This window comes from Sorghum bicolor, chromosome 10, assembly GCF_000003195.3.
Source record: "Sorghum bicolor cultivar BTx623 chromosome 10, Sorghum_bicolor_NCBIv3, whole genome shotgun sequence".
Lineage (NCBI taxonomy): Eukaryota > Viridiplantae > Streptophyta > Magnoliopsida > Poales > Poaceae > Sorghum > Sorghum bicolor.
In genome coordinates this window covers 22430292-22444978 of record NC_012879.2, presented here as the reverse complement: position 1 = coordinate 22444978, position 14687 = coordinate 22430292, and the positions used below count along the sequence as shown (strand labels likewise).

Genomic DNA, 14687 nt, shown 5'->3' with positions numbered 1-14687 from the left:
ATGATATGATGAACCGGGTTTAAAAAATTCATGGGTTTGTGGGTTTAGGTACTACACTCCTAGACCCATGCCTATAAACCCGCTGGATCTAGCTTTTGCCCCATTAATAGCATCTCCAACGGTTTGCAAATGGGCTTTGCATTCTTGTTTTTGAAAAAAGTCTTAAAAACTTCTATCCAACGGTTTGGCAAATAGGCCAACCGTGTATGGCGCTTGGCATTGCATAGCCCCGTATGTTTTTCTTCCCCGCGCATGGTTCTTCTTACGCCGTCGTTTTCTTCCTGCGGAAAGTTGGAGGCCGTGATCTTTTGGTTTTGCACATCGCTGGACATCAACACCGGCTTGATAGAGTCGTCGGCAATATGGATTTCATCTAGGACGAGGACATGGCGACGATGCTATAGAGTACAGCAACCCCCGGTGGCTAGCTAATTTAACTCGACCTGGCTGAAGCCGTCTCTGTCGTCCTGATCTTTCAGTACGCTAGCTGTATTCCAAGAAGCCCTAGCAGTTGCAAGCAGTCTTCATTGCCCTAATCAATTCTCTTCCTTTAAGTGCACACACGACCACGAATTGGAAGACGGAGGCGCTAGGAATAGCGTGCAAAGAAAGACGCGTGACCGAGTCCAGACGCGAAGAAAATTTTCGTCCGAAAAATAACCGTGTCCATACTTTGGGTTTTGTCAACACAATTTTGTCAAACCATTGGAGGTATCTTTTTTTCTCCTCTCTATATTAATTTAAGACTTGACAAACTCCACGTTTTGTTAAAGATAAAATGCAAAATCGTTAGAAAATACTCAACAAACCCATAGATAATGAAATTAACCCATATTCTTATTTTAATAGAGCTCGACCATCTTTAGTCCTGCCATAGCAGGAGTCCACTTCTACGAAACAGTCAGAGAATGGGAGACGACGCGGTCACGCAGAGGAGAGTTTAGCGAAGGGCTTTTTAAAAAGAAAAGGGGGAAAATTAGGGCGAGAGAAAAAAAAACAGCGAAGAGGGAGCGGGAGATCGAAACCCTAGGCATCGTCGGCGGCGGCGATGGCGGCGGCGGCAGCTGCAGCGCCGGAGTCGTACATCGGGAGCCTGATAAGCCTCATGTCCAAGAGCGAGATCCGGTACGAGGGAGTCCTGTACACCATCAACACCGAGGAGTCCAGCATCGGGCTCAGAAACGGTAGGATGCCATAGTGCCTATCCGCTCTCGCTCTCTTCTCATCCTAGGTGGTTTTGTATTCTGTTGGTGGAGGAGGATAGTTGTGCGACCATGCGTCAGGGTTACGATTCACTCGTATTTAATATTATCTATTATTATATGTTAGGTTGTGAATTTTCCTTTATACGATCCTCTTTGTTAGGTTCTCAGTCTGTTTTCTCCTTCAGAATTTTCAGTTACTTCTTAGATACTTGAACCAGACTGCCTGTTAATACTTAATGCTTCTGTGAGATTTCACTGAAATGTGGCGCAAATATGAGTTGGGTATGCAAAGTTGCTGCTTTGTGAAGGTTCCAGCTCCCTTGTTGCTCAGATGCTCAAATCTTGTTATCTTGCACTGTGTTTTCTTCTTCCCTGGAAAAACAGCATGATAAGATAGGCTGTAGATTGAAACTAGGCATAAGGTCAGGTGGTTACGGGATGGTCTGTGTCCTAAACACTTTACAAGCAGTGGCTGTACATTAGTCATCTTTGGGAAGCCCTTTCAGTTTTTTCATTTGGAGTAATCCTCCACTTGCTGGACTGTAACATTGGAATTATTGAGTTTTCTGAGGCCTACGGCGAAACAAAAACTCGGGGCCCCTTGATATAATAAGCACTCATGATCAAGGTTCCAAAAAATGACTAATGCAACCGAGTATAGAGTACTGACTGATGATTAGTCTTTTGGCTAATGGATAACCATTTGTTGGACAATTCACAAAATTCACAATTTTGATCAACTTGTGTATGGCTGTGCGGTCTGTTCCTTAACGAATGGATTCGATTCTCAATTTAGAATTTAAACTACACTAAGGGGTAGGGAACCTATGGTGGTTTCTTCAGCCTGGTGGGCTAGTGCCTAAGTCGCTCTCCTATGTGAGTCATGCTCCATGGAGTCATCTACTGGTGGATCAAGGTGATTGGTGAGTTGTAGCATGACTTGCTTCATGTGGCATGGCTCAGGCAACATCAATTAGTGATGCGTCTCGGTGCTTGGTTGCTACCTTTTTGAGTTTTGGTGCTTTCTGGGTCCATATATACAAATGCTAGCGCTAATATTATTACATACCTGGAAGGGGGCCCTTTGTTTCGGGAGGACTGGAGCAGCCACCCCTCTGCTCTACACTTAGGACTGGCCCTGGGGCTAGAGTGGCAACCCCTCTGGCCCACCCCCAGGGCTGGCCCTGGAATTATCCGTGCTTTTCCATACTCATGTCTGGCTAAAATTGTAAGCTAAAAGGGACTTGGGACCTCACTCAACTTTGGAATGTCTAGTCACAACAAAGTCGAGAATGGCATGGCTTCAAGGCCCCAATTGTGTTTTGTTACCAAAACTGTGAATTACTTGGCACCTGTTTTAGTGTGGACAAAAAGGGTAGATCTTATTTTTGGGCCTACATACTTGAGTTCCAAATATATATTCCTTGATGGAGATGTTTATGCCAATGTCTTTTTGTATCGTGTGCTTGTTAAAACACAGCTAATCTTCCGTGGCGTCAACATATCAACTGACTTGCTCCTCTTTCGTAGAGGCTAACAGGCAAATGGTCCCTTTTAGGCACTGGGGATGTCTCTACAGTTTTACCACCCTTAGTATAGTTGAATCAGTGAGAATTCAAAGTTACACAAAGTGTACCTGCCTTTTTTTGTAGAGCAAATAGTAATCTTTGATTATTATATTAATATAAAACTGGGTCCTATATTTATATAGCAAGTATCAGCTTGCTCCTCTTTTTTTAGTTTAAGTAATATCCTTATCTATTATTAGCGTATTTGAGTATCTATTGTTTTTAAAACCATTTCATTTATAGATATGCCTAGATGATCACCGAAACCAATTAACTTTTAGGGATCCCCTGTCTAGACTTTAGATGAGTTAGTATATTAAACCTGATTAATCCTTTTTTTTTGTTAATGTTCTGCTTATTGCACTGCTACATGGCCACTAGCTGATTTGTTTTTTCTTAAAAAAAATTGTAAGATTGAAGGCCTTTTGTTGTTCATCGATCTCAAATCCACTGTACTTTTGATTTATGTTTGCTGTATAATATCAACAAGTAGTTCTCCACAGTGTGGGAGTTTACAGCAACTTACATTTGTTTCATTTGTCCTTGAAGTCAACAAGATGCCTTAAACATTTTTTTCTTGCAGCTTTCATTAAAAGACACCTGAAGCTTTACCCCTATAGTTCTTTCGGCTCAAAAAAGTTATTTGTTGTTTTTCGTCCATTCTGATTATATTAACAGGTCACTCTTTTATGTACCTTGGTGCAGTTCGCTCATTTGGAACTGAAGGTCGTAAGAAGGATGGCCAACAGATTCCTGCCAGCGACAAGATATATGAGTACATACTCTTTCGAGGAAGTGATATAAAGGTAATGGTATTAAAATAGAAAATATACCATGTGTAAAACTTATCCGTCGCGAGCCTCCTTGTGGCGCGCTCTCCGCCTCTGCCACCACTCGAGGAAGTGATATAGAGGTGATGGTATTAAAATAGAAAATATACCATGTGTCAAACTTATCTGTTGCGAGCCTCCTCCTGGCGTGCTCTCCGCCTCCGCCGCCACCCGTCATCCCTCCCTCCGTCAGCTTGGCCCTGGATCTGGGGGCATGCCACCTATCCTCCGCCTAACCCCCTTAGGTGCGGCGCTGCCCCTCCACCTAGCGTTTAAGCGCATCTAGGTGAGCGCCTTGTGGAACACTGAATAATCTAGGTTGTTTGGATCCCTAGATTATAGGTGCTGAACTATATAGGATTTGGTCTTGTGAGCACATATAATCTCCTATTGGTAGGTTTAAGAAGGACTTTAGGATTACAATAATCTGTTGATTGGATTATTATTGTCCAACCATAATAGATCATTTATCTGATTACTACTCCCTCTGTTCCAAATTATAAGATGTTTTGGCTTTTCTAGATAGATTGTTTTTGCTATGCACTTAGTTATATACACTATGTCTAGATACATATTAAAGAAATGCATCTAGAAAAGCCAAAATGTCTTCTAATTTGGAACGGAGGGAGTATAATCCAAAGGTTATCCAAACAGGCTAGATGTGCCTCCATTGATTTGCATATCTTATTAGTTATTATTCCTTGTGCTATTCAGTATGGTAAACTTCATTGTCCATTTTAATCATGTAATTAGTCAGTGGCTTGGAGCGCAGATGGTTTCATAAGTCACATCATGTTTAGATGCAGCAACTGGAAGTGCTAGAAAAACAAATTGAATATTCCAAGATCCTGAATCAGGCAACTCCCTGGTGCACTATGGAGCAAAGCCTTTGATGGTGCAGTATAGCTTGCTGGATAAGGGTATTGAAGGAAAATTTTGGAGGGTGCAATTGGTGTCCATAAAGATGCTTGTCTGCGATGGGCTCTAGTTAGGTTTTGTTTTTCTTTTAAATCTAATTCAGAGTGCATGTCATGTCATGTCATGAATTGTGATTCTTATAAGTATTGTAAGAACTTACCTCCATTTTATATGGTTTTACTTAACTGACGATATCTATCAAGTACATATTGAGGTCCTAACAGCTTTGTTCATAAGCATCCCCAAAACCATAGTTATTGATTATCTGAGTCAGTTGTTCTAAATTTGTATCTTTTTTCCTTGCTGATTCACTGTAACTTGGTCCACCCATATACTTTTCCCATTGTTCATTTGCTTTTCCGATACTTCTATCATAATCTTCCCAGCAGTATCTTAGCTTTACCTTTTACTGCAGGATTTGCAAGTCAAATCCTCTCCACCATCTCAGTCAGCAACTTTACACAATGATCCTGCTATTATTCAGGTAATCTTTTGTTATTCCAGTACTTGAATTTAAATCCTTCTGTGTGAAGTATGAGAGGTGGCTCACTGTTATTATTATTTATTTTTTGGCAGTCACATTATCCTCATCCAGCTTCGTTGTCTACAAGCTTGCCTTCTGCTGCAAGCACAACAACAGCTAATCCTACTTCACACAATGCTCCATCCATGATTCAGATGCCACCACCATTTCAAGGGAATTTGCCCCCTTACCAATCTGGCACCAGCTTACAGTCATGGAACTCGTCACCTATGCCATCATCAGCGAATGGCACTGGCCTTACAATGCCACCAATGTACTGGCCAGGATATTACACACCACCAACTGGGTTTCCTCATCTGCAGCCGCCACCCTTTCTTAGGCCACCACACAGTTTGGCTGTTCCACAGGCCCTGCAGCTTCCTATACAATATCCTGGACTTGGATCTTTACCCACTGGATTTCCAAGTATGCCAGAGCTTCCTTCTTTTCTTCAACCTGGTAATAGTAATAGTTTAAGTCAAACTTCAGGTGTACCTACATCTGTGTCAGTACCTGCTTCATTGAGTACATCAGAAACTGAATCATCAAGAAGCCAACTGCCAAATAAGTGGTCATCTGATTCTGCTTCTGTAGTATCTGTGAGTTTTGCTCCTCCATCTGTGACTCCTTCAGTTTCGACAGATGAACCCTCCATGCCCGTGTCACAAGTATTGCCTTCTCTGGTGAACAGTAAACCAGTAGCTCTTCCTGACTCTACTGTGCCCTCTCTCTCCACTGATAAGCCTGTGATTGTACTTGATGCTTCAGTGCCAACCTATCTATCATCGTCTCAGCCACCATCTGCTAATGATGCATCTCCAGTCAATGTTGCAGAGCAAGTTCCATTGGTAACTCCTGGGCAACTTCTGGCAACTACTTCCTCTACAATTGTATCATCTCATGCCTTGCAAACTTCTGCTGTGGTTCCATCCTCTAAGGCTGTCCCCTCTTCAGTTCCATCCTCTCAGGCTACATTGTCTGTTGCTTCACCCACACAGGTTGCTTCCTCTTCTGTTTTGTCGCAACAGGTGGAAGTGACCAGTGAAAGTAAGCCAGCCAAGCAGCGTGAGTGGAAGGCAAAACAACCTGTGGTTGCTACACCTGGAAATAAGAAGGCCCTATTGCCTGCGCCCAAGCCCGTGCTTCAAAAGGTACTGGAGTATATCTACTCCATAAGGCTCAACATAATCTGCATAGTTTGTGATCACTCCCCTTCTCGTTAATCTAATTCTTTTTGTTTCAGCCTGTAGGAGTTTCCTCGTATGTCCAGTACAACAATAGAGGCCGGGGAAGAGGAAGAGGCCACGGAAGAGGAAATGGGGTATGCTTATCTGAAAATATGTTTTATCCTACCAACTTTAAAAATCTAGAAATTTTTTAGATGTGAGGTTGCTCTGTTTATATTCTTTTGTCGCGTTATTGTCACTCAAAGAAAAGGCTTTTTCTGATTTCACATCCTTAAGAAAGCATTATCAATAAGTTTGGTCCTCTTGATTACTTTGTTTTTGGTATTTTTAGCATTCTTTTGTAGCCTGAATACTTTGTGCAAGTATAATGTAGAAAACTACTCCATCCCAAATTATAAGACATTTTTGGCTTTTTTAGATACATAGCTTTTGTTATGCACTTAGATATACACTGTCTAGTTACATAGTTAAAACAATGTATCTAGAAATTCCAAAACGTTCTATAATTTGTAATGGAGTACAACATAGCTGGACCCTGTTCTGAATTTCTGATCAATGTTATTCTTGTTTAGTTGGCCTGTCGGGGGCTCCCTGTTATTAGACTTTTCCTAGTTTTGGGCTGCTAGATTTTGCAGTGTACTATAATAGTATTTTTTTTTTCCATAAAATGTCTTGGAGAAGTATTTTGTATGTTTGTGTCAAACTGTCAACCATGTGTTAATCAAAGTTACCAGTTTATAAACAAACCATGTCATCTTTTAGTGCCATAAAGTAGTGGCAATTGTACTGGGAAATGCATGTGTTTACTAGCATGATGATGCGTCTTAAAATGCCTCTGTTCTGTTTTCAGCCCCTTGAGACATTCTTTGGAGTCTATTTTGCTTTTTCATTAGATTGTAGTATTCACCGTCATTCTCTCTACAGCAATCACATCCCATAACCAAGTTCACAGAGGACTTCGATTTCATGGCAATGAATGAGAAGTTCAACAAAGATGAAGTATGGGGCCATCTTGGTAAAAGCATAGGGCAGTTAAATGATGAACCAAATGGTTATGGAGATGTTCTAGAAGACGATGAGATATCACCTAGAAAGCCAGAAGCTATGGTATGAGTTCTGTTAGTTTGCTTGTCGTGATTTACTATTCAGTATGTTGGATGCTGATTAACCATTTCTCTTGTCCCTGAAAAGGCTGTGTATGTTAAAGATGACTTCTTTGATTCACTCTCTTGCAACACAATTGACAATGGAGGGAGAAATGGAAGAGTGAAATTCTCTGAGCAGAGGAAAATAGACACCGAGGTATTGACAGACATTGAATCTTTACCTTTCCATATCACCTTAGCATTCAGTGCATATGATAATTTATTTTGGCTGTAGACCTTTGGTGACTCAGCAAGGCATCGACCAACGGGCATCCGAGGTAGGGCCCCGCGTGGTGGGGGTGGTGGCCCTCGTGGTCGTGGCTATTATGGTAGAGGATATGGATATATGGGTAGGGGCCGTGGCTACTCTTACCCAAATCACCAGTCGTGATACCTCGGTGTCTGGAAGCACAGTGAATGGCAATGGCCAATTTGCGTAGTAAACTGAGATGTATCGCAGATTACAGTGCTGCTGTTGTAAGTGCCTATTAGAGTTTCCTTATCTTCTGCTATAGATAAAATGCCTTAATATTTTGTTAGTGATGTGACAATTCAAGAATCAGTGTCAGTTTTATTGATGGTAGATTAGAGTAGAAGCTTTCACATCTGTATCTTTCTTGTCAGTGTCGATGGTCATTTATTTATATTCTTTTTGAGGTAGAAGCTGTTAGCAGATTGCTAGATGTAACACAGATCTGTCCAGTACCAACAGAAAAACAAGCACTACTACTGATAATCTGATACAATAAGGGAGAGAGTTCCGGGTAGGGAAAGGGATAGAGTTCAGGCTCTAGTACTGACGATCTGATAGGGGAGTTAAGCTAGGAAAGTAATAAGGGGAAATCGGTGCTAGCAGGATGATATAGAAAGTTGTGTTCCGCGAACAAAGGATGATACACGAGACTGCACCCCAAACATTAATACTCTAATTTCAAATTATAACCCATTTTGGCTTTTCTACATATATAGCTTTTGCTGTGTATTTAGATACAAACTATGTCTAGATACATAGTAAAATCAATGGTTTTTGAAAAGCTAAAATGTCTTAAATCAAATGAAAGCAAAGAACCTAAGGAGATGCGATTCCTATGCATTGGCAAGAAGTTGTTCACCAAAGCACATTAGGATTTTGATAATGTCATCTCCACCTCAATGATGATTCCAAGATCTTGTCATCACTCAAGATAAACACCGGTCTCCCCCTCAATGGGACATCGTGGACGTCAGCCTGCTACATCCTAAAGAGGGGCAACATCAACCAACTCCCTGATAAAGAAGGGTTTGTCACCATTGGGCCTTTGCATCCTTTCCCTACCTCTGCTCCTCGCTAGGAGGGACCAGTTCCACCTGCAGACTCTAATGTAAGCCCCGTGGTCTCAAACGCTGGAGGCTCTAACAATTTGATGGTTAACGGAGCAGGTGCCTAGGGAAGATAGCATGGTCTAAAGCTCAATGACCTAAAGGACTTGGTTAACGGTGGAGACTCTGCCGCCCTGCCCACTTTTGAGGACAGATACTAGCCAGTGTATGAAGAACATGACACCCTAGCCCCCAAGATCAAATCTGTTGCCGTGGTAGTCGAAAACATAGACACCCTCCTCCAAGCAGGATCCTCGAAGACACCCACCAATAAGGAGCTTGTTACGATCTGAGCCAGACCCTGAACGTGAACCTCCTCAAGGTATTCAGTTTCATATCCAAGATTCCTATATCTAGCTTTTTTATCTATCTGAATCATATGGATATTGATCCTGATTTACCTATCTCGACATACTTCTGTGATTTTCTAACTTTAGCCTGGATGGCCTTCCTTATTCCTGATCAGAGCTTGGAGCCTGTGCCCACCCATGCTGAACTGGAAGAGATCACTGATGAAGAGCTGATGGAGATTTTGGGGGACCAATTCACGCCAAGGAAGAGGAAGATAACCAAGGCCAAGCAGGTTCACGATCGTCACCTCAGGTGCAGCAAGAGAAGTGCCAGCAAGCTCGGTGGCTTCAAGAAGGATGTGCTCCACCCTGTGCCCTTCGCCATGATCACAGGGCCACCAAGGACCCCTGCTCTAGCAACAACTCCTTTTCTGCTGCTGGAAGTTGCTCAGGGGATAGCCACGGGCTTCCTCCAGATCTATCCTAGTGATGTGTCAGCCTCCATCCTCAAGAAGGACGCCAATGGAAAGTGAACCACCACAGCTCAAGGCCCTGCACTATGGTTCAGAGTGCATCTTTTGTTTAAGTTATCTAGCGGTGAACTTAGTTTCAAACTCTTAAGTTTGTCCCAGCTTACATGCTGGTGCTTTATCTCTTTAGTTAGTTGCAATGGTGTAAGCTACGTTGCTTGGTACTTTGTTTGATTAAGTTATGCCATTTGGCCAGTTTACCCCGCGTATATCGATGACTTTTTCATCCCCCGATCAGTTCTGTGCTGCCTTGTGCGATGCCTATGCTTATTCTTCATTAGGGCTATATCATTCCTCCTAGTGAGGTTTAGATATTTTATCCTTTGGATCATGTTTTTTAATGAATAACAACAGGCAGTACAACATACTTGTGTGGAACTTCAGGGGAATTAACTCCTAGGAGAAATGGGATGCCATCAGGACCAAAGTTAATGAAAGCTCTTGCCAGATCCTTTGTTTATAGGAAACTAAGAGGGAGGTTTTTGACAACCTTTACCTAAAAAGATTCTGCTCAAAACACCTGAACACCTGTGCTTACTTTCCCTCAATTGGAGCCTCGGGAGGGATAATTACTATCTAGAATGGTAACCTGTTTGATGGAGTAACAATCCATTCTAATGGCTACTGTGTTACAGTCAAGTTCACAAATAATTTGGATGCTTCTACCTTCCACCTTAGCAATATTTATGGTCGATCACAAGCAGAAGGGAAGATGGCCTTCTTCACATGGTTTTTGAACCTAGACATAGATGATCTTGAAGACTGGAATCTTGCCGGGGATTTCAATCTCTACAGGTCGGTAGAGGAAGAAACAAAACAAGAGGGGATGCCAATGAGATGCAACTATTCAATGATCTCATTTCAGCCTTGGACTTCGTCAAACTGCCTTTCAATGGTAGGACTTTTACTTGGAGTAACATGCAGCCAGATCCCCTGCTGATCAAACTAGATTAGGTTTTCTGCTCCCCGAGCTAGAACTTCACCCATCCCTCAACTGAGGTGCACCCCTTGGATAGACCAATCTCTAACCACATACCTTATGCTGTTACTTTTGGTAGCTCCATCCCTTGGTCCAATATTTTCAGGTTTGAGAACTTCTGGACAGAACATGTCGATTTTCTAAAGATAGTAGATTTGCACTAGAATCAAACTTATACTAGAGTTTGAATACTTCTCTAGATCTTTCTTAGTGGATTTCTAAATTACATTCTCTATAGATCTTTAGGATTTTGATTGTACTACTAAATAATAAATCTAGTCTTGCATTTGACATTTAGGGAATAATTCATTTGCCAAAATCAATCATTGTCATACCTTCTATGGTATTTAGAGGATATCAAAACTTCATTGCTAGCTTTACAGTATACACTTTCTGAGTGTTTGTATGGTACCTTCATGGCATTTAAAATTCCTTATTTTATTTCTCTTGGGTCTACATTTACTTCAGAGATTAATGGTGTTTTTCTTTTTTGAGCTAAAAACCGTGGGGCAAAGCCCCCCGGCAACATATATTGAATAGAGAGGTTCAAAGAAAACTTACAAGAGGGAAAGCTGACCAGCGGTTAGAAACAAAAGAACTGAAAACAGATACTAGGGAGAGGGAAGCATCTACTCTTCTACTCTAACCAACTGAAAGTAAAAAGGACAACTAAGAAAACTAAGATTCTACAGAGCACTGAGCCAACTGAGAACTATTGGATGGAGACTCGACTTGATTGTGTATAGGTGCAGTTTGGTTTCTTCTTTGAAAGCAGCCTTCCAAGATCCTAGACTTGGAACTTTCCTATTGAAGGTAACTCCATTCCTTTCATTCCATAAACATCAGGCAGCATTTAAGAAAACTTCCATGAAGAATGGTCCATGAAAAACATCCTTTGCCCTATAAATTCTTTCATGCATACTAGGAGCATCATCCCAGACAATCCCAATTGCAAACCATCTGGCAGTGGCAGCAGGACAGTAAAAAAAATAGGTGTTCTAAAGTTATTAATGGTGCTTTTCAAGAATTGACTGGTAAATCCTTCATGGATTAAATTCTTCAATAATGTTCTCATTCTTAGTGAATAACATTTTTCTTCTATGAGAAATATTCTCTAATATATGAGAGTTTACTATGTGATATACACATTGAGATAGTTTTATTCACTATAAAGTCATTCAATAACTATTCTTTCTAGGACATGCTCTTCTTGAGACTTCAATATTCATTGACGAATATATTATATCTTAGACTTATTAATATTTTGTATGAGATTTAATTTCTTTATGTTACAATTCTATTCTTCAGGAACTATATGGATTTTACAAATCCACTTACTAGCTACATATTTATATTCATTCATTTTATTTGCTAGAGATATAACAGGACATTTATTTCTTCTTAGTAGGAGATTCAACCTCAATTGCTTCCTTCATTAATATGATATAATCACTATAGGTGACTTTGCCATGAACTTTTGTAGCACACGGTTTTAAGAACAAAACCAGATACACACCATATGTGAGCCCAGGAAGTCAAATCTCACATATAGCCACAAATAGGGGTAATATCAATAGACAATGCTTAATATATAACAAACTTAATATAAAAGATATAACCTTGGATAGCAAATAGAGGAAATGCACTTCGTTCTTTAGGCGAAAGCTCCAAATCCACAGGGACAACTGACTGGTACCGATCCGGGATTTTTATCCAAATAAAATGTAAAGGCAAGCGTAAGTACATCTCGTACTCAGCAAGAATAACATAGGGTTCATGAGGCTCAAAGACTAGACACTGGTTTAACTGCATGTAGCTTTTAGTTGTCACCATTTTAGCATATGAGTAGCATCAAGTTGTCAAGTCCCAAAGTAAACTCATGATCAAGTAAAGTGAATAAAAAATAGCATAAACAACATATTAACAACAATAACATTAAAGATTTGTCATTAGTGATCATTTATTCTGTATTGGTCCAAGGCCGCTCGTGACCGTGAGCACGGTTGATATTTCAGTTTTACACTCTGCAGAGGTTGTACACTTTCACTATGAGTCATGATTTACCCTTTTGCCCGAGGTCATGAGTCTCTAAACCCCCTTCCTATGGAGGCTGGCTATGAAGCCTTTCAAAGGTTCGTCTAACAGGTTAGGGCCGCTTGGTTTCATTAGTCAGTCCATGTGATCCACCCGCAGGAATCCATAGTCTGCTATTCCCCATTTGCGCCACACGGGTAACCTCTAACAAGCTAGAAAAGGTCCTCATACTAAGCTAAAGCCAGAGCTATGTAGCTCTCACAGTTGTACTGTATGTCCCGGATGGTCATATACAGATAAGTCCTTATGAAGAGAAACTAGAGCACCAAAAGATAACCCAATGCTCTAGCCCTCTTTACCAAAGTTGCTAATAAGTCTTCTTTTAGTGTTTATTACATATTCCATTAGTCAAATTACAAGATCATGGTTTAGTGGAGCACTAGCATAAGCTACCCAATGCAAAACCATAGGTGATAAGGTACAAGATCGGAAATCCTTAACAAGAAGACACATGCAATATGAATTGTGTGATTAGAGTTATTAGGAAGCAAGGATGATCCCATGCTATACTTGCCTTGAAACTCAAATCCTTCTTTTAGTTCCAAACCTTCCACAAACTGCTTCTTGATCACCACGTAAAAGCTCACCGTCTAAACTCAGTCATCACATCAACAACAATCATCCAGAGGCAAACATACAAAGCAAACAAACCTATAATTAGAACAATACACCAATAGTAGAAAATAAAGGTGAAAAGTTTATAAAACAAATCTACCTCGCACTATGATCACACGGACGTAAAGATCACGAAAATCGAAGCTATAAAGAAAAAGATATGAATTTTCTAAGATTTTCTTTAGAAAAATAATTAATTAAATAGGATCACGAAAATAAAAAGTTGCAAACTTATAAAACAGTGAGACTAACATGTAGATCTTGCGAATACGATTCTAACGCAATTTGAATGGATCAAAACGGAGTTAAAACGAATATTTTATGAGCAATATAAAACCAGTGGCAAACTTGTAATTTTCTAAAAACGTATTTTGAATCTGAGCACTGAGTTTCCGTCTTCAAAATCGGAAAGCGTATTTTCGAAAGTGCGTTTTGGACTGCGGGTTACATATTTAAAAAGTGCAGGGTCTCTAGCAAAAACTGCCCCGAAGGGGTAAGTTCGAATCTGAGCCGTTGATCAAGATTTGGACGGTCCAGAACAGATCGTGGAGAGAGAGAGGGGATAGCCGGCCGGAGCTGAGGGTGCCCGCAGCGGCGCCATTGCCGGACTTGGCCGGAGTTGTTTCGTCCGGCGATTTAGGGCATGAATCGGTGAACCGAAAGCACAGAGACGTAGAGAAGCTTACCGCGAGCTCACCTAGGGCAAAAACGGGGTCAAGGGGTGGCCGGAGTGCGGCCACAACGGAGAACAGCGGATGACGGGGCTCCTGCACAGTTTGGCGAGGTCAAGCAAAGCATAGAAAGCACGAAAAAGAGAAAGAAAAGGCTCGATGACTTCGCAAAGATGATGAGAAGCTCGGCCAAGAACTCACAGGGGCAAGGATGCGGCACGGTAGAGTTTCGAGCGCGGCGTGGATCTCGGCGACGTTTCCTAGCTTGGCTAGGACGGCTGCTCGCTCTAAGGTTGGGGTTGGGGGGTTTGGCAGGGTCGGGGCCGCTATTTAAAGGCCCCTCGGCGTGTGGGTCACGCCACCGCGAAGGATTCGCGTGGCCGAAGTTCGTTACAGGATAGAATCCGGCTTGGACACGAGGTGGGAGGAAGATCTGACCGGTGGGCCCCACCTGTCTATGACTCTGGGTCACGGGACCCGCTTGTCAATGGAAAGAAGAGAGGGGAGGGTGCTGGTGCGGGAGGGGAAGCTGGGCCGCGGTTCACAGCGCACGCTGGGGCGAGGGAAAGACAGGGGGAGGGTGGAGTCTGGGCCTTTGGACCAAAACGAGAGGGGAGAGTTCTTCTCTCTTTTTTTATTTTCTGTTTCCCTTTTTTTTAAAAAAAACAAAACACATTTCAAAACATTTTCAAAACCAAATTTGAATTCCTTTTAAGCTTTAGTCAAATCCACTCATCACAATAAATCCAATGCAAGGGCATGCATGCTCAAAC

The 14687-nt window shown here is 41.6% G+C and overlaps 1 protein-coding gene across 2 annotated transcripts; it reads left to right on the top strand.

The window, feature by feature from the left end:
- Nucleotides 885-8036, top strand: LOC8072925 (protein decapping 5). Of its 2 annotated transcripts, XM_021449545.1 has the most exons (9): nt 885-1184; nt 3479-3579; nt 4937-5005; nt 5098-5892; nt 6073-6195; nt 6288-6365; nt 7156-7338; nt 7423-7533; nt 7612-8036. In XM_021449545.1, exons 1-9 carry the CDS (start codon nt 1049-1051, stop codon nt 7765-7767), a joined length of 1752 nt encoding a protein of 583 aa, XP_021305220.1. In that variant the 5' UTR covers nt 885-1048; the 3' UTR covers nt 7768-8036. The 2 variants fall into 2 exon arrangements, with proteins under 2 accessions (XP_021305220.1, XP_002438363.1); XM_002438318.2 differs by having other exon boundaries at nt 5098-6195.

Excerpts from the sequence above, each read along its gene's own strand:
- LOC8072925 (XM_002438318.2), top strand. The coding sequence starts at position 1,049 with ATGGCGGCGGCGGCAGCTGCAGCGCCGGAGTCGTACATCGGGAGCCTG. Across the intron at positions 1,185-3,478 it reads CAGCATCGGGCTCAGAAACG|TTCGCTCATTTGGAACTGAA; the intron begins GTAGGATGCCAT and ends ACCTTGGTGCAG. Across the intron at positions 5,006-5,097 it reads ATGATCCTGCTATTATTCAG|TCACATTATCCTCATCCAGC; the intron begins GTAATCTTTTGT and ends ATTTTTTGGCAG.